At 54.8% G+C, this 24,389-nt stretch overlaps 1 protein-coding gene across 3 annotated transcripts in view; it reads right to left on the reverse strand.

Moving 5' to 3' along the window:
• Positions 1-24,389, reverse strand: part of TNPO3 (transportin 3) — a 35,469-nt gene that overhangs the window by 2,190 nt on the left and 8,890 nt on the right. For all 3 annotated transcript variants that reach the window (XM_075748885.1, XM_075748966.1, XM_075749053.1), the window contains exons 2-18: positions 20,312-20,512; positions 19,413-19,486; positions 18,766-18,922; positions 14,549-14,692; positions 11,676-11,851; positions 8,319-8,457; positions 7,020-7,166; positions 5,870-5,977; positions 5,498-5,589; positions 4,585-4,724; positions 4,301-4,492; positions 3,183-3,274; positions 2,562-2,638; positions 2,204-2,264; positions 1,608-1,748; positions 1,085-1,201; positions 113-207 (exon numbers count right to left, since the gene is read on the reverse strand). In XM_075748885.1, coding sequence (XP_075605000.1) covers positions 113-207; positions 1,085-1,201; positions 1,608-1,748; positions 2,204-2,264; positions 2,562-2,638; positions 3,183-3,274; positions 4,301-4,492; positions 4,585-4,724; positions 5,498-5,589; positions 5,870-5,977; positions 7,020-7,166; positions 8,319-8,457; positions 11,676-11,851; positions 14,549-14,692; positions 18,766-18,922; positions 19,413-19,486; positions 20,312-20,512 — 2,153 coding nt within the window. The remainder of the gene's footprint in view (positions 1-112; positions 208-1,084; positions 1,202-1,607; positions 1,749-2,203; positions 2,265-2,561; positions 2,639-3,182; positions 3,275-4,300; positions 4,493-4,584; positions 4,725-5,497; positions 5,590-5,869; positions 5,978-7,019; positions 7,167-8,318; positions 8,458-11,675; positions 11,852-14,548; positions 14,693-18,765; positions 18,923-19,412; positions 19,487-20,311; positions 20,513-24,389) is intronic.

Raw genomic sequence — 24,389 nt, forward strand, 5'->3', positions numbered from 1 at the left:
CATCCACGGAGAGGGGGAGAGCTCCCACGGGCGCGTGGGGACCCCTCCGCAGGGACAGAGGGGTCGGGGTGTCCTCGCGCGGCCGGACAAGGCGACAGGAGAGCGCGGGTACCTGGCTGCTAGTCGGAAGAGGTCGTCCACGGTGTCGGGGTGGTTCTGAAGGCCGTTGGGCTGCTCTAGGAGTTGGAAGGTGGGTATGCATAGCGCCTAGGAGAAGGGGCGCGGGGATCCGTTAGCAATTAGCTACGATTACACCTCAAACCGCCCCTCGCCCTGCAGGGAGATTTCCAGCATGGACCACAGCGGAGCGGATCGGATCACACCCTGGCTCCTCCTCCGTCACGGCCGGGGGCTCGGCTCTGGCTGGGGTACGTGTCCCCAGGCAGCAACGCCTTCCTCGGCGGTCCGTTCCTCCAACAAGAAGCCACTCGCCGCTTCTGCTTTAACCGAAAAACTTCCCCTCCTCGGTTTTGGTCACCAAGATAGGTGGGAGCAGAGAGGTGGTGGGACCAGCCCGGGTCTGCATCAGCGCCCCGTGGAAACTGCTTCAGGCAAACCCTCCTTTTGCCTTCCCCGTGAGCACGGAGGGGAAAAGGGGAGCAACGAGGCGGGGAAGGGAGCACGAGTCTGGTGGGAGCAGCTGAGGGAACTGGGGGTGTTTAGCCTGGAGGAGAGGAGGCTGAGGGGAGACCTGATCGCTCTCTACAACTCCCTGGAAGGAGGGTGTAGCCAGGTGGGGTCGGTCTCTTCTCCCAAGGAACAAGCGATAGAACATGAGGAAATGGCCTCAAGTTGTGCCAGGGGAGGTTTAGATTGGGTATCAGGGAAAATTTCTTCCCCCAAAGGGTTGTCAAGCCCTGGGACAGGCTGCCCAGGGCAGTGGTGGAGTCCCCATCCCTGGAGGTGTTTAAAAGCCGTGTAGATGTGGTGTTTGGGGACATGGGTTAGTGGTGGGCTGGGCAGTGCTGGGTTAACGGTTGGACTTGGGGATCTTAAGGGTCTTTTCCAACCCGACTGATTCTGTAGTTCTATGCTTTAGAAACCCGGGAACCAAAGAACCCGACCCGCTGGCCGCAGCGCCCACCTGCAGCATGTCGAGCAGTCCCTGCCGGCAGCCTTCCTCCATGCCGTACTCATCCACCAGGATGCTGCCCAGGTAGAGGAAACAGGAGTGCTGGTGCGCCCGGTACACGTTCACCATCTGCGGGGAGACAACACGCGCTGCCTGGCATCGTGGACATCTCCTGCTCGCTGCCTGCGCCGCTGCCAGAGGACACCCCTTCCAGGAGCAGCACGACATGGAGTTTCACGCAACCCTTTCAAATTACAGATACAACCGCAGGGTTCCCACACCCTGCGGAACATCAATCGGGCAGAGCTCAGCTCTTCCCCGCGGTTCAAAGGCTCCCTCTGCTCCCCAAGGATTTAACGCAGGAACTCCCGAGACCGCCGGCATTTACCGCGGCGCTTTCCAGTGCCAGCAGCCGCCCACGAGACGCGCCCGCCTGCCGACACCGACCGAACGAGTCTTTTCCAAAGGCGGCTCCAAGCCCGGGACCGCAGCGTCCCCGCAGAGGTGCTGAGCGCGGGGTTTCTCACCCCCTTACCTGGGTGACGAGCGGTTGCAGCAGAGCGGCGGAGCCTTTGCCCACGCAGCGGACGGCGAAGCGCAGGCACCGGCAGCACCGCTCCACGATGCGGTTATCGGCACTGTGTTTGTTCAGGGTCTCCGACAGCACGGGCCAGATCTGAGCACAAAGGGGGTTAAAAGCCGAACGCGGGGACGCGGCGTACCCCAACACCCAAACCCCTGAACCGTCAGGCTGACGCCGCTCGGGTCCCGGCACCGAGAGGAACCTGCGTTCCAGGACCCGTAAATTAGCTTTACGTAGGAGCAAAGAGCTCGGAGCGGCTCGACACCTCCGGTGCAGCGCTGCGAACGTCACGGGGGCAGGGAAATCACAGCGCCTGGGACGTTCCCAGAGCCAGGTCCCCTTCCGGGGGGCTGAAAAGCCGATTCCCGCCCCAACAGCCATCCCCGCTTCCAGGAGGGACGGCGTTCCGCCAGCAGCTCCCCTCCCCGACGCTGCGCAGCCCCAGCCAGAGGTGCCGGTGGACACACGGATCTGCCCGCCCGCCACGACACCCCCATCAATCCCTCCCCCCAAATTCCTTCCCCGAATCCCGACCCGCCGGCACTCACTTCCTGAATGACTTTTTGGCACGGATGGATCTGTCCATTTTCTACAATGGGGTTGGTGTGTCTGTGAAAAGCAGCAAAAGGGTTAACGGTATTTGTTTATTTTCTTTCGTAACAGTCAGGTTTTGTGTTGAAAGCCGAAGAAACGGGTCGGAGGCTCAAGCACCCGGCCGAGGCTGCGGGAAGGGGACCGGGAACTGGCTCAGAGGGGCTGGAGATCCTTGAAGCCGGTGAAGAAGCAGCCGCCGGCCCGGGGCCGGGGGAAAAGGAGCCGTGACTAATTCCGTTTGAAGTCCCTGGGTGAGCAGCTCTGAGTCCCGAGCTCACCCGCCCCGCGCTGCCCCGGCCCCTCCGTCCTTACCTAAATATGACGGCGAGTCGATCCAGGGGCACGGTAGGGTCTGAGGAGAGGCCGTTGCTTGGCTCCTGAGAGAGCAGCTGGAAAACGGGGGAAAACGAGGGGATTTCAGGACCACAGGCAGCCCCGTTCCCAGTAAAGACCCAATAACCGCTGCCCGGACACCAGACCCCACCGCTCTCCTCGGAGATTTCTACCCCAGTTCTGCACGGAAAGGTCACTAGGGCCAGCACGTTTTCGGGACAGCCAAACGTGACGTTTTGGGGCCACGTGCCCCACAGGGAAGTCGAGTTCCATCCCGGGGACGCGGGGTGAAAGCTTTTTCAGGAGGGCTCTCGGGCTCCCGGCACATAAACTGATTTTTTAGGGACCATTTTCTTCCCATTTCTCCCATTACACGCTCTACCAGCCAGGTATTTCTCAGCCAGGAGAGTCTTGGGCACAAATCCTGTCTCGCTCCCGGACTCCTCGCACACCTCCGGCTTTGAGGACACCCAGCGACTGAGGCAGATCAAGCCACCGGGCAAAGATGGGACCACGGCAGCTCGATGGCCTCCGATTTGTCCCCTCCGAACCCAGCGACGGCCAAGGAGCACGTTAACGCGGTTCCGAGCGGGGACGTACCTTCTTCAGCGCCATCACCTGTACGGCACAGAGTTCGCTGAGGCATTCTGCTATCTTCTCCAAGGGGAGCCTGGCCAGGACCAAGGCTGTCCCTGAAAGGCAAGAGGAGACAGGCTCAGGAGCAGGAATGCAGCGTAGGAGTGCGGTGGGTGAAAACACAACACCGACGAGGTTCCCAAACAGGCCCTGCCTGCTGCCTGCACTGCCTGCTGCCTGCCCTGCCTGCACAGAGGGCAAGGGAGAGGGGACTGGAAGATGGTTCTCTGCAGTTTGAAACCAAGTCTTTGGTTAAACCAGACACCGAAATACTTTCGGTGGGGCGGGAAGGAGGAAGGGATGATCTGAAGGCGGACAGACATCACAAGCGCCACACCGGGAGGAAAAAAATTCCCCCTCAAGCTCACGTATCCGCTGCGTTGTTTTAAACGAGGAGAAAATACTCTGCGGCAGGACGAGGAGCTGCTCAGAAGCGTGGCTAACGCTCCTTGCCTCGATATCCGAGTGCAAACAAGTGAAAAACCACGAGTTTTGTCTCTCTAGTCGCACACCCCGGCTGCAGAGCCGCAAGCTGCAGAGCCGCCCCGTTTGTAAAGGCTTCAGAAACACTCGAAGCCTCCGGAAGCTCCGAGGTGCAGACACGAGTCCTGCGGGTCCACAAGAGCAGCCGGGGCGGGAGAGGCACACGACGCCCAACAGCCAAAGGCCCGGTGGGAAGCGAACGCTCCCACTGCAGGCTGGAGTTGAAAAACCACATTTTTGTGCCCAAACGGTCTCTAAAAGGACAAATATTTGCAATTTTCCACCCCGTGGGGATGATTTCCACGTGCTCAGACAGAGCAGTAACACATCGCTAATTTGGTGTGAGCGTTTCAAACGTTTTCTTCCCGCGTTCCAGGTTCAGAGCGGGGACGGAGCCAGCTGATGGAAGGATCTCCTTCCACCTCCTGCCCCAAGCGAGCTCTTGACTCCAACCGTGGACACGCGGAGTGCCCCAGGGCAAACCCAAACGCTCTGATCTAAGAAAAACCACCTGAAAAGGGGGTTGCAGCACCCGTGGTGAGCGTCCCCCCCCCCTTGCCAAAGAGAAAAAAAACCACCGACAGCTTTTCCGTACGCACCTTTCAGGAGCCCCACGGCAGCCTCTGGAGAGAGCGTGAAGGAGTCGAGGGAACGGGCTATCTCCAGCAGCCCGTTAAAGTGCTGAGCCATGTGGTCCCGGCATACCGAGCAGATATTGTGGATGGCTTTGGCCGCCGCCGAAGCCAACCGCCTGTCGCACAGACCTTTCATCAAATAACCCAGCACGGGATCTGCGGAGGAGAAAAACGGGGTGAGGAAGGGGTGCCGGGGCGCAGGCTGGCCGCGGGGCAGGGCGGTGGCGTGGGCAGGGGGCGGGACTCACCCAGGAACTGGGGGTTTCTGTCCACCACCTCGCTCATCTCTCCCACCAGCTCGATGCTGGTGTAACGGACGGCGGTGTGCACCGTCTCGGGGAGGCGAACCACCCCCTCCAGCACCTCCACCAGCGTCGGGTTGTTCTCCCTGCGGGGGAAAAAACAGCCGGCTCAGCCCCAAGGCACGTCCCGGATCATTTCTGCCGAGCAGCTGGTTTTATGGAACCCCGGGGATCTCTTTAGCTTCGCTCGGCGTCGGGCAGGCGAAGCTGGAGAGCCCAGGCGGGGGCTGGGATCCTGACGCACAGCCGCCTCCGGCTTCACCTTTAAAAGGAGACTTAAATACCTTCAGTAAGAGCGCTCACGGCACAAGAACAAAAGCTAATTAATCCTCCGGGGACAGCAGAAAGCCAGAGGAGCCTGTTCCCAGAGCGGGAGGGTGCTACCGGGCGAGTCCCAGGAGCCCAAGTCGGTGGCAGGGCTCTGGCTCGCCCGGCACCGCCTGCCTTCTCGTGGGAAGAGCGGAGCTGAGCTCGGCAAAAACCTCGTGGGACACGCTGGCGGGGAGCGGGCTCCCCTGCGCTCCAGCAGCGGGAGGCTGGCGCTCTCGGAAACAAAGCGGAAGGAAAAACTGAAGATAAAAAGCAGCGAGAGCAGCCTTGACATTGCTTTTGAGAGATAAACCGAGGGGGAAAACAAAACCTTATCCTGTTTTACCAGGGCTGAACTCAAGCGCGGGGCATTAAAGCGCCCAGGCAGGCAGAGAGGAGACCCGGGAAGGTCCCGCGGCTTCACGCAGTCCCAGGTCTGCCCTGGACCCGTATTCCCGGCCGGGAAGCGGAGAACTCAACCTGCAAAGCTCTCCTGGAGGCGAGGCCTGAGCCCACGGCCCTCACAGACACCAGCAGGATGGTGACTCACTGGTCAACGCTCTTAGCGATGGAGGCCATGATGAAGAGGACGGCTTCCGTCACCTCCCAGGGTGGATTCCCGTCCTTCAGAGTCGCATAAAGCTGCAAGAGGCAAAAAAATCAGTTCACCAGAGAAGCTACAAACAGAGTTCGGGGAACGCGGTCGCGAATCCCACCCCACGAGAGGGCCACCCGCTCCTCACCTCCTCCCGCACGCGTGAAATACCAGACTCCAGGCGTGGACCTGCCTAAAGCCTCCGGTCCCACAGACCACCCTGCAACGGGAGACCTCCCACTTCGTCCCCACCACCCAGACGCAGTTGCTTCCTTGTGCACGAGGAGACGGATGCAACTTCTCCTCACGATGCTCCTGCAAACCCACCTGAGCGAAACACTCCACCGATCCCACCAGGAAGATCAGGTCCTTCACCAGGTCCGAGACCCGCATCCGGAACTCCCCGAAATCATCCGTCTCCTCTGGGACACCCTCCTAACAGAGACGAGGGAGGGGGGGAAAAAGGGTGAGAGCAGCTCAGGGAAATCCCGAAGGGGACGGGAAGGAGAACCGCGCACAGAGACAACTCCATCAGCCCCACACGCGCTCTGCACTCCTGCTCTGACGCGTGGACAAAGGGAATCAAGGAGGTGAGGAGCAAAGGCAGAGACGGAAGGAGGATAAAGCGTCCCCGACTTTGAGGGGGACGACGACAGCACTGCGGCTGGCGAGCTGCGCAAGCTTTATTCCGACAAAGCCGGCCCTGAGCAGGGCACAACGCGGCTCAAAATGGGCCCAGGCGGGAGAGGGTCATCCCGCAGCAGCTAGACGCCAGACAGCTCTGTTAGAACAAGAACCGACTTAACGAAAAGAGGTTTAATACAGCAATTTTTAACGACTCTCCATCCTCTCTCTTGCAATTCCTCCTCCGAGGGAGGTTCTCCTCCCCCTCTGCTCTGCCCTGCTGAGGCCACAGCTGGAGTTCTGTGTCCAGTGCTGGGCTCCCCAGTTCCAGACAGACTGGGAACTACTGGGGAGAGTCCAGCCGAGGGCTGCGAGGATGAGGAGGGGACTGGAGCATCTCTGGTATGAGGAAAGGCTGAGAGACCTGGGGCTGCTTAGTCTGGAGAAGAGAAGGCTGAGAGGGGATCTCATCAACGCTTATCAATATCTAAAGGGTGGGGGTCAGCAGGATGGGGCCAGACTCTTCTCAGTGGTGCCCAGCGGCAGGACAAGGGGCAACGGGCACAAACTGGAACACGGGAAGTTCCACCTCAACATGAGGAAAAACTTCTTCCCTCTGAGGGTGACCGAGCCCTGGGACAGGCTGCCCAGAGAGGTTGTGGAGTCTCCTTCTCTGGAGAGATTCCAAACCCGCCTGGACGCCATCCTGTGCGACCTGCTCTGGGTGATCCTGCTCTGGCAGGGGGCTGGACGAGATGATCTCCAGGGGTCCCTGCCCACCCCCACAGACCGAGATTCTGTGAATCCTCCCGCCCTGCTGCCTCCAGAGCAAACGACGCCAACGCAGCCTTACGTGATCCGAGTCAAGCTGGCAGTGTCTGGCCAGAGCGTGGAGAAGGCGCTGGATGTAGGCTTTGAAGATGCTGTGGATGACCGCATCGTCTGTCTTGTACAGGTGCTCCCCTAGTCTGTACCAGAAGTTAAATGAAATTTCTACCACCTGTTTCGAAAGAAAAATTCAACGTCTCGTTAGCAACAGAGCATTTTTTTCTTTTCTCTGCTCTGCTGGTGCTCCCGACAGAGACATCTTCTCTGGGGTACCGCAGATTTCCATCAGCGCTGCTTCATCACGCGATGATGAAACACGGACCGGTTCCCCCAGCTTCACTGATCTCTGCCGCGTGTCACTCAATAAAGGATTTTAAACCCACCGAGTTCATGTGAAAACCCCTCACCAGCCCTCAGAAGTAAAGCCTCTTCTCCGCAAAATGAACGTCGAAGCCTAAGAACCGTCTCTTGCTTCAAAGCGCGGACATCGCCTCATTTCACAGCGCTCGCATCCGCCAGCGATAAGGTTTCATCTCCCTGCCCCGACGCGATTCGTGCCCTTGCTCGGGCAGCAGGAGATGTTTAATTCCCACCCTGCCCCAAAAAGCTACGGGGAATTTTGCTGCTTGTGGGTACGCTGTCCTCACCGGAGAGCCGCAGCAGTGGAAGAGTTTGCCCACCTAGAGCCGATCCTCTCACCGCCTCTGCATTTAATTAAATTTAATTTCATCCTGATGGGATGCGAGGGGGACAGCAAGCCCAGACAGGAGCAAACACCTCCAGCTCAGGCTGGAAGGGGACATCGCTCCAAACCCTACGCAGCCTTTTTATAAGGATGGTTAATGCAGAAAAAAAACCCCAAACACCAAAAAATGAGTGTAGTTTTTTTTTTCTTTTTTTTTTTTTTTTGAGCAGCTGCAGAGCTTCAATTCCTCCTAAGCATCGCTGGGACAGGACAAGGTCATGCCCAAATACAATGCTCTGTATTGAAGGGAGGACGGTCGGGGAGCTTGGATGCTCAACAGCATTTCACTTGCTCGGAGGACAAAGTTACCGCGAGTTACGCTGCAGCTCCCGCACGGAAAGAAAATAGCGGAGGCTTTCAGAGCTGCGCTCGTGGTCCAGGACGCCGGGAAAGGGAAGCGAAGCCAGATTTCTGCATCACGAACCAGAGCCGGCAGCTCACAGGAACCGAAGCCTCCCAACCACGTGGCAATACAAAAGAAAATTTTATTTTTTTTTTTTCCCCCCACTGATTCTGCTCTGGATGAGTAAGATTTGGTGATGGGGGTGAAGAGAGGAACAGGGGTAAAACCTCACTCACCTCGTACTGCGGGTGACCTGCGCAGATCAGCAGCAGCTCCAGCGTCCGCAGATCCCCCAGCCCTTGGCCCGGCGTACAAACTATTTTATCTAGGAAGGTCTCGCACAGCTCGGTGAAAACACGGCAATAATTGAGCACCCTGGTGAAGGAAAAAAGAAAAAAAAAAAAAACAAAACAGGAGAAGTCAGAAGAAGTTCTCCCACACAGGACCAGCTGGTCTGGGCAGGTAACGTGTGCTGGAACCTCGTCTCAGACCAAGAAATACCAACTTCTGCTTCAGCATCCGTCAGCGGTTGGGAAACACTGAAATAGGGGAACTTGCCTTTTGTTCACTGGGTTACAATAAGCAAATCTTACAACATTTTTCATATTTCCCACAGCATCTGAGAAAACTTCTCCAAAACCAGAGCATGGGGCCACAGGGCATCTGCTCCCAAACAGCCAGAGGCTAATTCAGCACCCGGAAGGTGCCGCGTTTCGGAAGACAAATACACAAACCCGCTTTAAAACTAAACCCAGGATGACCCGTTGCTTGTACAGGGGACGGTGCTGCGCGAAAACAAAAGACGAGAACAATTTAGCGGCTGAGTCGAGCTTTGCTCTGCTTTAAGATCGCAGAACCGGAGAGGAGAGCGAACGTCCTGGTGCCACAGCACGGTGTGACGGAGCAAGGATTCTCCTCACCGCTAAAACAACCTCAAATCAGGGATTTGGGAGGGGGGGAGAGGTCCAAGATAAGCCGTCAGTCCTGAGCTTTGGGGTTTAGTATTCCTGTTCCAGAGAGGTTTAGGAAGTCCTAAAGCAACGTGCATCTGGAAATGTGCTGCAACCCCCCGCCGCAAAGCCTATCGTAGCGACTGAGGCGAGTCCCCCCAGGTGAGATTTTTTATTTTTATCACCCTTTACAACCTGACAGCTCCGCAGCGTGTCCCACGCGCAGATCAAACGCGGCGAGATGCCGCCAGCGCCGTCAGCGGGGCCTTTATACGATACCTGGAGGCGTTTAGGGAAGGTTTCCTTCTCCGACAGAGACCGGAGAAGAGATACTACTAATTATACCGCGCCCCAGCAATTCCTGAAGATGAAAGCTTTCAGGTTTTTCAAAGTCGCGGACTGAAGAGACGCTGTGGCAGAGCCAATCTTACCAAGCAGAGCGGATATTATAATAAACTCGACAACTGAAGACTAATTCCATTAGTGTTAAATGGAAGGATAAACAGGAACAGGTGCTACTATAATTTTTGGCATCAAAAAGGCTAACTTTGAGGAGTAACTACTCCTTTTGCTTGCAGAAATCTCATTTAATGTGGCAGAGGCTTGGAATTTCTTTAAGTTAAAGGCATCTGCTATACCAGGGCTTTGCACCCCAAACCGAAACGAGGGGAGAGGGATGCTCGTTGAGTTTTTGAGCCCGAGGCATCTGAAAAGCCTCAGCAGCGAGCCCGGTCTGTCGGGGAGGAGGACTGAATAAGCAGACAGCTGGATTTTGGAAGGCGAGACGAGCAGAGAACAAGCGGGAATTGCCAGAAACCAAACCAGAGCCAGACCCTGTCAAGGACAGTCACAAAAACAGCACGGGAGGGTTTGGTTTTGGTTTTTTTTTTTTCCAGCTGTAATAAACAGCCGGTGGAATCGCTGCGCGCTGAAGACGCCGGCACGATGAAAAGATTTGTGGCACAGCTAAAACTACGTGAATACGCATCGGTTTTCAGTGCCGTGGCTGGAACGGGAAGAACGAAGGCAGGAGGAGCGAGGAGGCTGTTTGGACGCAAGGATCCACTCACTCACAGCCAGGGTGGAAGGAGCAGGGAGCGGCTAAACGCCATCCCAGGAATCAAAAAAATCAGATGCCGGACATGTGTCCTACAGCTCCGGCAGTTTCCATCAATGGTTAACACCTCGCACGGCCACAAAACGCGCTCGGATTTGGCGACGGGGACAGAGGGTTTGGCAGATACAGTCCCGTTAATCCACCCCCAGGAGCGCGAGCAAGTTCTTACCTAGTTTTCCAAAGACATGGAAGTCGGAAGGAAATGGGGGGGTTACCAAAAATAGGTTGGGCCTGCCTTATTCTTATCAGCGATGCTTTAAAAACGGGAGAAATGGGGCAGAGCAGGAGGTCAGGGGGTCACACAGGGGCTGGTAAAACTGGGTAAGGCTCAGCGGAGGGAAGGGGTGACCAGTGGGCTAGCAGGGTGGCTAGCGGGCTGTGCTGAAGAGGAAATACCAGTTTGATCTGGAACCTCCCCAGCTCCCATCTCACAACCAATCCTGCCTGTGTTCATTAGCGACAGCCACGTAAAAACGGACGAGCGAGCGCTCACGGTGTTCACCGATAAAGCCGGGACGCAGAAGAATGAAAACCGTGCGGATTTGAGCAGGAAAAGCTGTCCGCTGCCGACAACTCGCAGACGGACTCATCAGTCAGAGGGTGACCAAAACGCCGACGCCGCGAGGTGACGAGAAAGGAGATGTCCGGTGAGGCGCTGCCTGCATACAGGGATGCCACGATGCCAACACACAGCAGCGAGATCCCTCCCGGAGCAGCGCGCACCTCAAGGAAGCTAAATTCCAAAACGGGAGTTCTACAGATCACCCTGGGGAAAACAAGCCGTCTCGCAGGGTGGAAAAAGCCGGGCTTGTTCGGGCAAACTCGAGGCTGGCTGCTTCCTACCTACAAACGGATCCGGGAATCCGGCTGGGGAGCTATTCAAGCTAAGATGACGTTGGCAAAAGAAAACCGGCATGAACCAGCCTAGAATCAACCGAGGCTGGAGATCGGAGGGTTTCCAATCACTGCGGCAACGGTTCATAGCAGCCAACGCGCGTGAAGCGCTGGTTTCAACGTGCTCTATCAAGGTACGAAGGCTGCAGTTTCCTGTAAGCCAAGAACGAGGGGCTGACGACCACTCCGGCACGTCCCGTCCTCTTCCCACGGGGAACAGCTGAACCAGGTACGGACACTTGTAGAGAGGCGGCGGCAGGAGCAGTAGGTCGCTTCTAAATTCTAGTTTACGGCTGGCAACGCATCAGCTGCGCCTCAGGAAACTTCCCTCGCGCTTTGCCCGCTCCAAGGCGGACCAAGCATCCCGGCTAGCCGAGCCCGGGGACGGCGTCACCCTCCGCCGAAGCCCGAGCTGAACGCGCACGCCTGGAGCACAGATGTGCGCACCAAGGGCGAGGAAGCCATTCGCTCGCTTCTCTTCGTTCAACAAATGCTCGTTTGCACGAGAGACTTCCGAGTGCCGCAGGCAAACGCGTCGGATTCCAAAACCAACTGCAGACTGACACCGTGACGGTTAATTATTGTACCTCTCCTCCCTTTCCGGGCACAGCCACGGCTGAAAGTTCACTTACTTGTCGAGGTCCTCGCGTGCGACAGCCATGTGATAGGCACTCTCGAGGGTGAGGACGCCCTGGAAAAGCTGCAAGGCCAAGGGAAGGTTCGTCTCCACGTTCTCGATGGCGTAGAGAGCCGAGCACACGCAGTCCGAAGCGGCTTCGTGGAGGTTTGATGATGTTTTGTCTTGTTGCTGCAAGAAACAAGACGAAGAGCTCGGTGATTCTATATGAAATGAGACAGTAATGGAAAAAACGGTCTTTTGTTGTTCCTGACATATTTTGTGGAGCTTCTGCATAGCCATGGCACCCAAAAACCCACTCCTACCAGCCCTGCAAAACACCCGAGGTCAAAGCTGACCCTCCCCAACGGGACCCCACCGACTCTTCCTTGGGAGAGGAGAAACGCCAACCGAAATCCACGGCGCTCCAGAGGGAAATAAAACATCGTGCCGCGCGTTACCCTGGCTGGCTCGTGGAATCACACCATATCTCAAGCTGGAAGGGACCCACAAGGCTCGTCGAGTCCTCGGCGAGGACAGAAATGAGGCTTCTTGCAAAGACGTGGGAAATATTTATCACCGTGATAGTCTGGGGGTGAACAAGGGGATTTCGGGTCCTGCCTGGTAGATGTTTATAGCGATTTAACTGGCACTTTGAGGGCTCCCGGGGAATCCCGAGCAATTAAGGAGGGAGACGAGCCTGGCATACTAAAGAGGAGGAAAGAGCAAACAGCGAAGCACGGAGAGGAAACAAAAGAGCGGTAACTCTGCGCGTGCTTTCACATGGGATCTCGACGCGTTTGGAAAACAATTCACGGTCCCGCGCGAAGGTGGAAGGAGGGAGGAAAATTGCCGCAGCATCGCCCGGGTCACGGCACAAATATTGTCTGTTCCTTCTCGCACCGAATGCGGGACCTCATCTGCGTTTGTCACTAATTGAACGGGCACCGTGGAACAGATGCAAACGAGGGATCCTGTGTCATAACGGGAGGAGGAATCGACAATTCCCGTGCTGGGTCACAGGTCCGGGCGGTGCTGCAGCAGGATCCTCCGGGAATTCCTCCTTTCCGTTTGTTCGGGTCGCTGCCCTCCCTCCCTGCCGCAGCGCCGCGGGGTTCTCCTAACCTCCTCCTTTCACTGGCCTCTTCAGCCCTCCCGTGTTCGGACAGGACAAAAAAAACCCCACCCCAACACCTTCAGTAGTTAATTTTCCAAGGTGAAAATGTCAGAAAAGGGATAAAATATTATTGTATTGAAAATCTGGAGAGAAAACAAAGCAAAACCCCCAAAATACTGATTTTAGCATTAAACAAATGCTGTTTCTTCAACAACGGACAACTTCTAAAGCCAAACCCAATCAATACTTAAACCCAGGAGGACGGCAAGCGCTGAACAAATGTTATTTCGCTCGGAGCCCCATAAAACAATTTGGCTTGGAGCAAGGATCAAGCACAATGGGTTTCAGCCCAAAATTCTCTCTCTTTCAAAGTCTAAGCGTGCTCAAAAGAACACCCGGCACCTACTTCAGCAGCAGTGGCAACCCACGGTAACGGCTAGAAACGGCCACTTCTCAGATGTTAAATCTTCTCCTCTGCTCTGAACGTTTTGCAAGCATCACAGAAAAATGGAACCTGTCCTGCTCGAGCAAGTTTTCCCCTTAATACAGGCTCCAAAATTGATGTTGAGAACAGCAGGAATAAGGAGAACAGATATAAATAGAAGATTAAATAGTCTTTGAGGTTTTTTTTTCTTGATGCACTGTCTGCTGGCGAGTGTGGTAACGGGTTTGCGGAGCTGAAAGGATCACCCACGGCAGCGTGGGAGGAACGCTCCTGCCACCCAACACCTCTGCCTCCGCTCCGCACAGTGACCAGCTCTGCCGGGAAAGCGGCGATTCCCAAAAACGGTGCGGGGAGAAGGTGCGTCAGGAGCAGCGCGTGGCAGGAACGCTCTCGGGCTGCAAAGGGCTTCGGCAAAACCAGGCAAGAGCTGCTCAGGAGAGATTTTGGAGTCTGGCATGCCTGGCCAAGAGCGGGGAGCGGTGCTCACCTCCGAACATCTCTTCTCTGGGTCAAAATAGAAGGTGGGCAGGCAAGAAAAATACTGAAGGGGCTGCAGAGTCTTTTTCATAGAACCCCAGACTGGTTTGGGTGGGAAGGGACCTCCCAGCCCATCCAGTCCCACCCCCTGCCATGGGCAGGGACACCCTCCACTAGCCCAGGTTGCCCAAAGCCCCATCCAACCTGGCCTTGAACACTGCCAGGGAGGGGGCAAGGTTTCACCCTCAGAGCTCAGCCAACATGCGGTGTTAGTTCTGTGCTGTCTTCTAAGCTTCCCAGGGGAGGCAGGGCACTGTAGAATCATTAAGGTTGGAAAAGACCTCTAAGATCATCAAGTCCAACCGTCAACCCAACACCACCATGCCTACTAAACCACGTCGCAAAGTGCCATGTCTACACGGTTTTTGAACGTCTCCAGGGATGGTGACTCCACCACCTCTCTGGGCAGCCTGTTCCAACGCTTGAGACACGTGGGAAGACACGTGGGAACTTGCAGCAGCAGCCAGAAGAGGACTTGCCGCTCTCCGACCGTCCTCTGAAGTGGACAACCGATACACAAGGAGGATGGTCATCTCAGGCAGCGCAGAGCTGTTCGTACACAGAGCTTGCTCCTCCCCACCTGCTAGCGGAGAGGGACAGCCCGCTCTAAGGAGCCGATCAAGGCAAAGACCGGAGGGTTCCTACTCAAGACAGGAGGGACGAAACTCACCTTCCAAACCTGCACAGCGCACGTGGAAGAGCAGCGCCAATCCTCGCTCTCAGACTTCAAAGTGACACCACCTGGTACCCATGGCCCACCACCACCTCACGTCCCAAGAGAAACACTCACCAGCACCTCGAAGAGGAGCGACAGTAACTTGCTGTTTGCCATGAAGGTGCTGTCCAGGACACCCAGGTTGAACCAGCTTCCCAAGCACCGGAAGATTTTGATGAGCATCTTCTCATCGTTGCCTGCTTTCTCCACGCACGTCATCTACGGCAGGACAAGGAAGAACTGCTTAGGAGCCCAAGTCCAACACACAATTTCACAAGCAAAATAATAAGTAACTTTTGGAAAGCCATCTTGGAGCCTCTACACTCGGCATCAAGAACTCCTCTGTGAATCTCAGCAAGACACAGGGGGCCTGGCACAGTCAGCAGCGATCCCGCCAAGAGGCGCACGCAGCTTTCAGCGATCGAGCAGCAGTGTCGTATGTACGGGGAAGCGGCACTGACCAGAAGACACCTGAGGATGCCCACACCAGCAGAGAGGACTTCAACCATGGCCCCATGCTGGTTTTGTGATCAGGAACACAGAATCCCAGACTGGGATGGGCAGGGACCTCCCAGCCCATCCAGTGCCACCCCTGCCATGGGCAGGGACACCCTCCACTAGCCCAGGTTGCCCAAAGCCCCATCCAACCTGCCCTTGAACACTGCCAGGGAGCCAGGGGCAGCCACAGCTTCTCTGGGCACCCTGGGCCAGGGCCTCAGCACCCTCACAGGGAAGGATTTCTGCCTCAGATCTCATCTCCATCTCCCCTCCTGCAGCTTCAGGCCATTCCCCTTGGCCTGTCACTCCCTCCCTTGTCACCAGTCCCTCTCCAGCTTTCCTGGAGCCCCTGCAGGGACTGGAAGGGGCTCTAAGGTCTCCCCGCAGCCTTCTCTTCTCCAGGCTGAACAACCCCAACTCCCTCAGCCTGTCTCCATAGCAGAGGTGCTCCAGCCCTTGCATCATCTCCATGGCCTCCTCTGGACTCGCCCCAACAGCTCCATGTCCTTCTTGTGCTGGGGACCCCCAGAGCTGGACGCAGCACTGCAGGGGGGTCTCAGCAGAGGGGAGCAGAGGGGCAGAATCCCCTCCCTCGACCTGCTGGTCACGCTGCTGGACACGCAGCCCAGGACACGGTTGGCTTTCTGGGATGCCAGCGCACATTGCTGGGTCATGTTGATCTTCTCGTCCCCCAACACCCCAAGTCCTTCTCCTCAGGGCTGCTCTCCATCCATTCCTCGCCCAGCCTGTAGCTGTGCTGGGGATTGCCCCGACCCACATGCAGGACCTTGCTCTTGGCCTTGTTGAACTTCATGCAGTTCTCACAGGCCCACATCTCCAGCCTGTCCAGGTCCCTCTGGATGGCATCCCTTCCCTCCAGCGTGTCGACCACACCACACAGCTCGGTGTCGTCGGCAAACTTGCTGAGGGTGCACTCGATCCCACTGTCCATGTTGCTGACAAAGATGTTAAACAGTGCCGGTCCCAGTGCCGACCCCTGAGGAATGCTGCTCATCACTTGTTTCCACTTGGACATCAAGACGTTGATCACAACTCTTTGAGTGCGACCATCCAGACAATTCCTTATCCACCGAGTAGTCCATCCGTCAAATCCACGTGTCTCCATTTTAGAGACAAGGATGTCATGCAGGACCGTGTCAAAAGCTTTCCACAAGCCCAGGTAGATGCCATCAGTCGCTCTTCCCTTACCCACCAATGCTGTAACCCTGTCGCAGAAGGCCACCAAATTTGTCAGGCGCTTCCTCACTCAGTCCTCACTTGACACTTCCATCCTGAAGGCAGAACATTGCACTTCATCACAGTCCCTGTGCAATTTTTTAAAACCCCCATTTTGTAACTCAAGAAAGTGGATTTAGCATTTAAATCCCAGGCAGAAAATTTAATTTTGCTCTTCAGGCAGGTGGTTAAAATGTCTGTGCTGGGATTTACCAGGAAAGCTCCAGGCAGATGCAGAAGTCTGAGCAGAAAGTCTTAGGACAAAGCTGTGACCCTTCGCAATCCAGCATCGGCGCTTTGCATCGTCTCCGGCAAGGCTGCGAGCAGCCAGAGCAAGGTGATGCTGCTTGTCTCACCGATGTGACAGCCAGACTTCTCCGAGACGAGACGTCCCAGGAAGAGCGCTGAGGGCTGGAGACAGCTGGGAGGGATGGCACGGCACAGGGACTTGAGGAAGGTGAAAAGAGTTTCGGAAGTGAGGGAGGAGTCATTCAAAGACAACTAAGTCTACGGAAAAAGTGGAACCGGGCTCCCCTAATGGCCATGGTGGAAATGGCACGGATCTCTGCCAGGAGAAAAACAGCTTCAGCGGGAAGAAAAGAATCTTCTCGAGCATGACCTGAGCTGCTACTGCACAGAGGACACAGCTCAACTCAACTCTTGCGTCCTGATACGTCCTTCATCGTCATGATTCCCCTTCCTTCCGAGCTCCCAGAGTAACTGCGGAGAACAAATCCTCCCTCCCAGGCCTCCACGGGGAAAGCCAACGCCAGACGTTGATTCACAAACCCGAAACATCCACCAGAAGCATCTACCACAGTCGTGTCTCTATTCCAGATATTCTCTGTGGCTTTCTTAAGCACAAAAAGCAGCGTGGAAACAGAACGGGGACCTTCTGTAAAGGTTTCAGGCCAGACACAAAGTTAAACCGAGCCCTCCTCATCTCCACGCTGCCCTTTTCTCCAAATTAAACCACAGAAAACTGCCGGGGGGTTGAGTTTGTGTCGGGTCCCATCCGAGAAGGGGATTCAGAGAGGGAAGGGACGCCAGGGAGGGACCACGGCTAACATCCAAGGGGCCAGAGGGGACAAAAGAAATGGCAGGTTACACGAGTCTGGAGGAAGATGATGAAGCAATGCAGGGCAAGAAAAGAGAAGAGAATCAAATCCCGGGGAGGGCATCTCCCTTCTCTCCTGCTCCCGAGAGCAAGTGGAGCCTTCGGCCCATCTCCGTGCGGCGCAGTACTGCGGACACGCACGGATGCTGCACGCTGGAGCCAGGCAAGACAGGAAGAAGAATCAGTTAAGGAGAAGAGAACATGGTCACGCGTAAAACTAAACCCTTACAGTTTTGCTCATCAATGCGAAGGAAATCTAAACGACAGCCTAACAGCAAAGGGAGACTGCGGCTCTGTCAGAGAAACGGCATAAAAAAAGCACCGCAAAACACAGGTAAAAGCACAACTGCCGACGAGACGCTGCAACTAAACGCACCAAACCTCAACTCCGTTTGGAGCACGGTGACGTTAACCAGCTGCTCGGCGGAATTACAGACTTGCTACGCAGGTCGGTTATCTCTCCTTCTCCAGATAAGCGGCGTGAAATGGTAAGACGCTAAGGGGAAGCTCTGGAGGCTACGGCACATGCTCCATTTGAAGCCCGAGTCGGGGATCGGGTTGGCTACTCATTTACCGAGCTCAAACAGCACTGAAGAACGCGGGAAGTGTCTCTGGAAAGGAAGGAGCCAGCAAGGAGCACATCCTTTCAAGCAATTCACCTCAACGCTTATTCTCTGCTCTCCAAACTCGCCCTGTCTTGTTCTTGGAGAGCATGAACGCTCCCTGGATGAGGAAACCTTTGAAGAACCAGCAGGAGATTCAGCCACAGTCTCCTCGTTTGGCCAACGCTAAACGCGACCCGCAGCTAACTGCATGACCTCAGCTTATCGCACCACGGGCAGCGATCACGCACGTACTGACGGCTGAAAGGGGAGTGAGAAGAGAGAGAAATCGCGGTTCCAAGTACCTGAATGACCTTCTTCTAACACCCAGAGAGAGATACACCTGTGTCAGTCCGCAGATGATCTGGAGATCTACATACCCACACCTGTAGCGGGCTGAAATAATTTCTTAACCATCAACTAACCCAAAACTACCACAGCCCGCACAGGAATCCAGACCTAACCAACTGCCGGACCGATGGAAAAGACCTTCTCCTGAACTGAACGTACACGTAGGCAGTGGCAGAAGACAAACCTCCACCTCCCGTATCACGGAGAGCCCAGCCGAGAGGCCGAGAAAGTTATTAAGCTTCCATAACTAGCTCCATTTTCAATCCGGTGCTGACAATAAGAACCTGTCTGTGATTTTGATCTGCTTGCAACTGAAATATATACTTAAAAAAAAAAAAAAAAAATCGGTTTGTCTCACACAGACCAACTTTTTGATCACATCCGACCTGGAACAACTGGGATCAGTGATGTGGAGGGGGGATAAGAAGCCGCGTGAACTTCTTTAGCAGCTGACCAGCGCTTGGTCGCTGCGTGTCGCTCCTCCTTACCAGCAGAGAGATGACCGTGCTGGAATAGTACGCCAGATCTTCTATTATTTCGGTACGGCGGTTGGCTCCGATGCGCAAGGATCGGCTGTGAACCTCTTCCGGCAGCACCGTGAGGATTTCCAGCAGGAAGGGCAGCGATGTGACATCGTTGCTGTACCTGAAACGACAGGGAGGAAGGACAGCGCGTGAAGGCAGGGGACAGCCAAGCGAGCGCAGAAAACCTAAATACCGGCAAGTAGGTTGACAGGACAGTGAGAGACGGAGGGGAATCTCAGGGAGACTCAGCAAAACACGCTCCAGCGTCCAGCGGCAAGGGCGCTGTCGAGAGGAGTCTCTGTCAGCGGTTTAGCTCATGATTTTCAACGGAAAAACAGCAAAAAGTTTCCCGGTTCGTGAGCCATCGCCCAGATGAATGGAGTTCCCTCCCGCTACAGAAATACCCCGGGGCCACCTCGGCACGGTGACCGGCCCGAACGAGGCAGTCTGGGCGCGCGGCATCCCAGGGCAGCGAAAACACAGAAATTGGGCATTATTGTGCCAGCCGAGCGAGCGCCTCGGGACACCCAACGGCAGCAGCGAACGACTCGACCTCGGACCTCGCCGTTCGAGGAAGACTTGAGAGTTTAAGGACACAAACAATTACTTACTTTTCAACCAGTGTTTGTACGCAGCCTTTCCAAGAAGCCATTTGCAGGGCGAGGTCTGCTATTGCTAAAGCAAGCTGAAAGGAGAAGAAAAGAGAAAAAACAAAACAAAAACCACAGCTAAGCGTGGCGACTGACGAAATCTGCCCAACAAACCGGAAAAAGGGCGCTGCGACCATCGGACCTGCGCTCGGCAGGGCTGGCAGGAACACCGCGCCTGCAGAGGCAGGATATTAATTCACAACATCGCTGTGGTTAACGGCGGAACGCCCACCGCCCCGGTGATATTCTCCGCTGGGTTATTGAGGGACCGAACAGGCACCCTCGCCTCGGTCTGCCTGGTGTGCAGCGGAAACGTTATGGATAACGGGAATGCTGCACGTGGAACGAAAGGATTTCTGAGAACGTGCCGGAGCCTCGGGAGAAATCCCACCCAGGGTGGTGCTGGGCAGATCAACGCGTGGTGTCCGTGGCGCAGCACAGGGAAAACCCCAGGAACAGCTGTTCCTCCTCTCAGCCTCTCCAAACAGCAAACGAGAGGATAAATGAATTGATTTAACTAAAGGAACCAAATAATGAAGGAGGGCAAACAATTCTGTGCTTGAAGACAGGCTGCAGGCATTGACCTTCTCTGCTCTCCATGCCAGAGAAAAAGCAATCAAGGGAGAGACCCAGAGGTTTGTCTCAAAAAAAAAAAAAGTCAGAATTGACCAAAGCTGGAGCTGGCCACCATCGGCGTGACCCACGGACAGGGCTGTGGCACGAGCCCGGCTCCTGGCCTGCTCTCAACGCCAAGTTGGGACAGAACGGTCCGGGCTTTACCGCCGAAAGCAGCCCCAGCGCACCCCTCGCTTGCGGACGTTTATAGAGCAGCTCCGTCCACCCCTCTGCTCGGCACCCACCTGGGTTACGATGACCGGTGACAGGTCTTTCAAGTTCTGGATGTGGGACAGCAAAGAGTCCCGTAACGAAGCGTGGGAATCCGTGGGGAGTTCGTAGAAGGAAGTTTGGATCTTCATCTTCATGGTCTGCGCCGCGAAGTAGCACGACTCCACATCCTGACGGATCTGCAGCAACTGGTCGGAGATCTCCCAGGCGTGGACCTGGAGGCAAAGCACGGCACGGTCAGCGAAGGGGGACGCGGAGCCAAATCAGTAGGTACCGGCAGGCTTCAGAGAAAGCCCAGATTGCCCCAGAGGAAAACACATCCTCTCCCCACAAATCCCCCCCCGAATTTTCACCACGCCACGTTGCCGTCGCAGCTCAAGCGGCGGGAGCTGGTTAACGAAGGTGCCGGGGCCGTGACGCCCACCCGATGGGTTGAACCAGCACAGACCTGACACCGGCGGAGACGCCGATGGCCTCAGGTACCACGATCCCTTCGGGGGAGCAGATTAGAGCGTGGATCCGCTGCCCGCCCTTGCAGTAAAGAGCGACAAAAGAGGCTTTTTTCGGGCTGAGGTGGATAATTGCTGCGCAATAAAAATGGAAAGAGCCCAGCAAGGGACAAATGGAAAAAGGACAGTTGGATAAAAGTATCAAAATAACGATTTGTAATCGCAAGATTGAAGCCGCTGGGCCCATCTAAGAGCACGCACTGGGACCGGTGACTCCGCAGCAGACTACGGATGCGCCGAAGAGCTCGAAGGAGAGCTACCGAGGAGGGAAATCATCATCTTCCTCACCTTGGAGAGGTGATAAACGGCCGCCTGGCTGGTACGAGGCCGAAGGTTTTGCCCTTTGCGTGGGACCAGAAGTGTGGGAGAGCTTTATTTTTCCTAAACATCTGAAATCTGAATTTCTGTGCATATTTAAGCTTGAACTGATCAATTCACACAACCTGCCCCACGCATGCGACTGACATCGAGAGCCTCAGCGCCCCAAAAACTGGCGCTCAGAAGGAAACCCGTCCACATCCAACACTCAGACTGTGTTTTCTATCACTATAATTGCTATGAAAATCAGTTCAGATAAAAAGAGAGTTGCAACCAACATTAGAGACGGACAAACATCGCACCCCAAACAGCGCAGTTCCCCAAAAACCTCGCATTATCTCCAAGGGAAGCGGAGCGTTGCATTGCATTGGGCCACCCAGCACAGCAGGACTCGGCGATTTTTAAAAACCAACCCTTCTAGTCCTCGTTTCAGCCTCGTTAACAAACGAGTGGTTTGTTAGCCACCCAGTTCAGTGGTTCAGCGAGCTCCCCCCGTGAGCGCTCCTGTCCCCCAGCTTATCGACTGCTGTAATGAAAACCCCTCCGACTTCAGTTTCCTTCACCCCTTCAGCATCACACCAGACAGAACCACGTTACGTGACTTTATTGCCTGGATTTTTCCCCAAACGTAAAATGAATTTGGCACTTCCGTTCCTCCACCGCGCAAGAGCGGGCATCCCACCATTCGAATTTTGCTTTTAATACACTCGAGAACCTTCCTTGCGATTCCTCGCTCCCCATCGATCTTCTGCCACTCAGAGACTGAATGAATTCCTCTCGAGAGACAAAAAAAAAAAAAATCGTTTTTCGAAACTTATCTAACCCTTGCAGGAAAGTGGGTGCCACGAAACGGCGGTGGTCTCCAGCCGATGCTCGAGAAACCAGACGTCCCGGGTCCACGGTCGGGCAGCGCCCAGGGGTCCGCAGCATCACACAGGGGGAAGAGACGAGGCCACGAAGAGTTTGTTGGATTGTTCAAGGCTTCAGGTCAAGGTCAGGATGATCCGGTCTTATTCCCAGTGAAAAACAGTCTCTTTTGCATATGGCAAAGTCAGAGCCTGACTCTTTAACAGGGCTCAGCTCCTGATTCTACTCCCTGAAATTTTGCTGGAAGATATTTCTACGGCCATTTTAGCCACAACGTATTACCTGAGCTGACTGTCAAATCCAAGAGTTCCCAGACACGAGGCTTGGACCAGCCCGAGGCGCTCAGTGCTCTGCTGCTCCTCCTTCTCCTTGGACCTCAACTCTGAAAAACTTCCAGCAAACAATTTGCATCCAAAACACAAGAAAACTTTGAATTTCGCCGCAGCAACAGGCTGGAGAGCGGACGGACGAAACCACCCATGGACACACAGCCGGCCGGGCTGCCTCCTTCCAGACGATCTCCTTTGCTGTTTCCAGGCTCTGATCCTTCCTTTCCAGGCTCTGATCCTTCCTTTCCAGGCTCTGATCCTTCCTTTCCAGCTGCCTCTGTGAGCACGGGCTGTTAAATCGGCTTTTTCCCCAATAACTCCAGCTATTTCTGGCGTACGACTCGCTTGTAAAAACTTCAGAATGGGTAGTAAGAAAAATTTGGAGGCATTTCTGACGGAAAGGTCCCTACGGATTTATTTATACTCCCCAGGTAATCCCCAAGCTAGCAATAAATAAAAAGCCCTTCTTAAGAAACTAAATAACTACAATGGCTAGAATCACACCAGACCCTCTGCGACTTGTGTTAAAAACTTTCTCAACCGTATTAAGGGGCAGATGTTTTCCACAGCGTTGAGAATTGAACAATTTCAGACATGGAGGCAGAAAAGGGGGTAAAGCACCAAGCGGGTAAAGAGATCTTACCAAAAAGCACGCGAAAACCAAAGCCAGACAGCCCCAGCCCCGCTCCACAAGCGATCATCTACCCATCTGGAAGCCGCTGATTCAACAAAGACGGCAAAATTATTAATGGTTTCGTGATCGCTAAAGACCGACGGTACTAACAGAAGCTATTTGTGTGCCCAAAATCTACCACAGCATATTCAGAAATTACAGAAACCCTTCAAGAGCTGAAATAATTTGGCTCGCGCGCCCTCAGACAGCTCTGACGACGATTACCCGGACTGCCAATCAATATATAGGGAAAAAACCCCAATGCCTGGAGTAGTATTTAGCGAGAAGAGATGCGTACGGCAGCGGAACGAGTGAGGAAGACCTTAAAGAAACATGAGCTTGGGAAATAAATAAATTCTTAGTCTTTGGCTGCAGCTATCAAATACCCAATCTGTATCTCAGTGCAAGTCTTGCCAACGACCAGAGAGCAGCCGAGGACTTCAGGAGATTAATGTTATTTGGGGAAATTTTTTTGGGGCACATGATAAGAAAGCATTTCCAAGATAGTAGAAGAAAATGATTTTTTGATTGTAGTGTTGACCACAGGATTGCTAAACAAACAAAAAAAAAAAAAAAAAAAGCAGCGAGTTAAGAACATCCTCCAGATAAGAGGCGCTCATGGGAAGGAAGTCAACGTACCACCACCACCACCACCGTCGGATTGCGCAAGGAGGATCTTCGCAAACCAGTTCAAGTCTTGGGGATTTTGGGGTTTTAAATACAAACGGCCTTCCTACTGAGAACCTGCGAGGGCTATGGGGCAGAAAAGGCTGTTCTGCCAGCGTACAATTCAGCCGGTCTTGGAAGTTTTGAAAATAAAGGCCCATTCCTCATTCTCACCTACCAACTGACTCAGCTCCAACTGGATTTTCCGAGAGATCCGCGAAGATGAACGAACCCAACCCGGGTGACAAGATCCCCTTTCCCCGACCACGCAGAGGCTGACACCCGAGGACCTCATCAACTATCGCATCAAACTAAAACGGTCTCTGCGTTCCAACCCAAATTATTTTCCGTTTTTGTCGCGTAACGTCTCCCACACCCTACTGCGTAGACCCTTCCAGAGCAAAGGCGTTTGCCTGTAGACTCTTGTACCTGGGGGCTACCGCAAATAATGTTATAATTAGCTCTGATATCACGCTGCCATCGCTTTACGAAAGGCTTTTTACGTAAAATTGAGGGCGGTTTACAATCAGAAGCAAAAGTGCTCTTGCAGAGACGTACCGAAACTCCCCGGGAGGAAGGGGCCGAGTGCCATCGCAATGTTATACACAAATCATCGGCCGCCGTTCCCATCTGTACGCAAGAGCACGCGGGCTTAAAGTTGGGCTTCCCCCAGTCCCCTGCGATCCATCCGCACACAGTCTTGCTTATATGAGCAAGATTTTCTTTTACC

Source organism: Balearica regulorum, chromosome 1 (genome assembly GCF_011004875.1).
Source record: "Balearica regulorum gibbericeps isolate bBalReg1 chromosome 1, bBalReg1.pri, whole genome shotgun sequence".
Lineage (NCBI taxonomy): Eukaryota > Metazoa > Chordata > Aves > Gruiformes > Gruidae > Balearica > Balearica regulorum.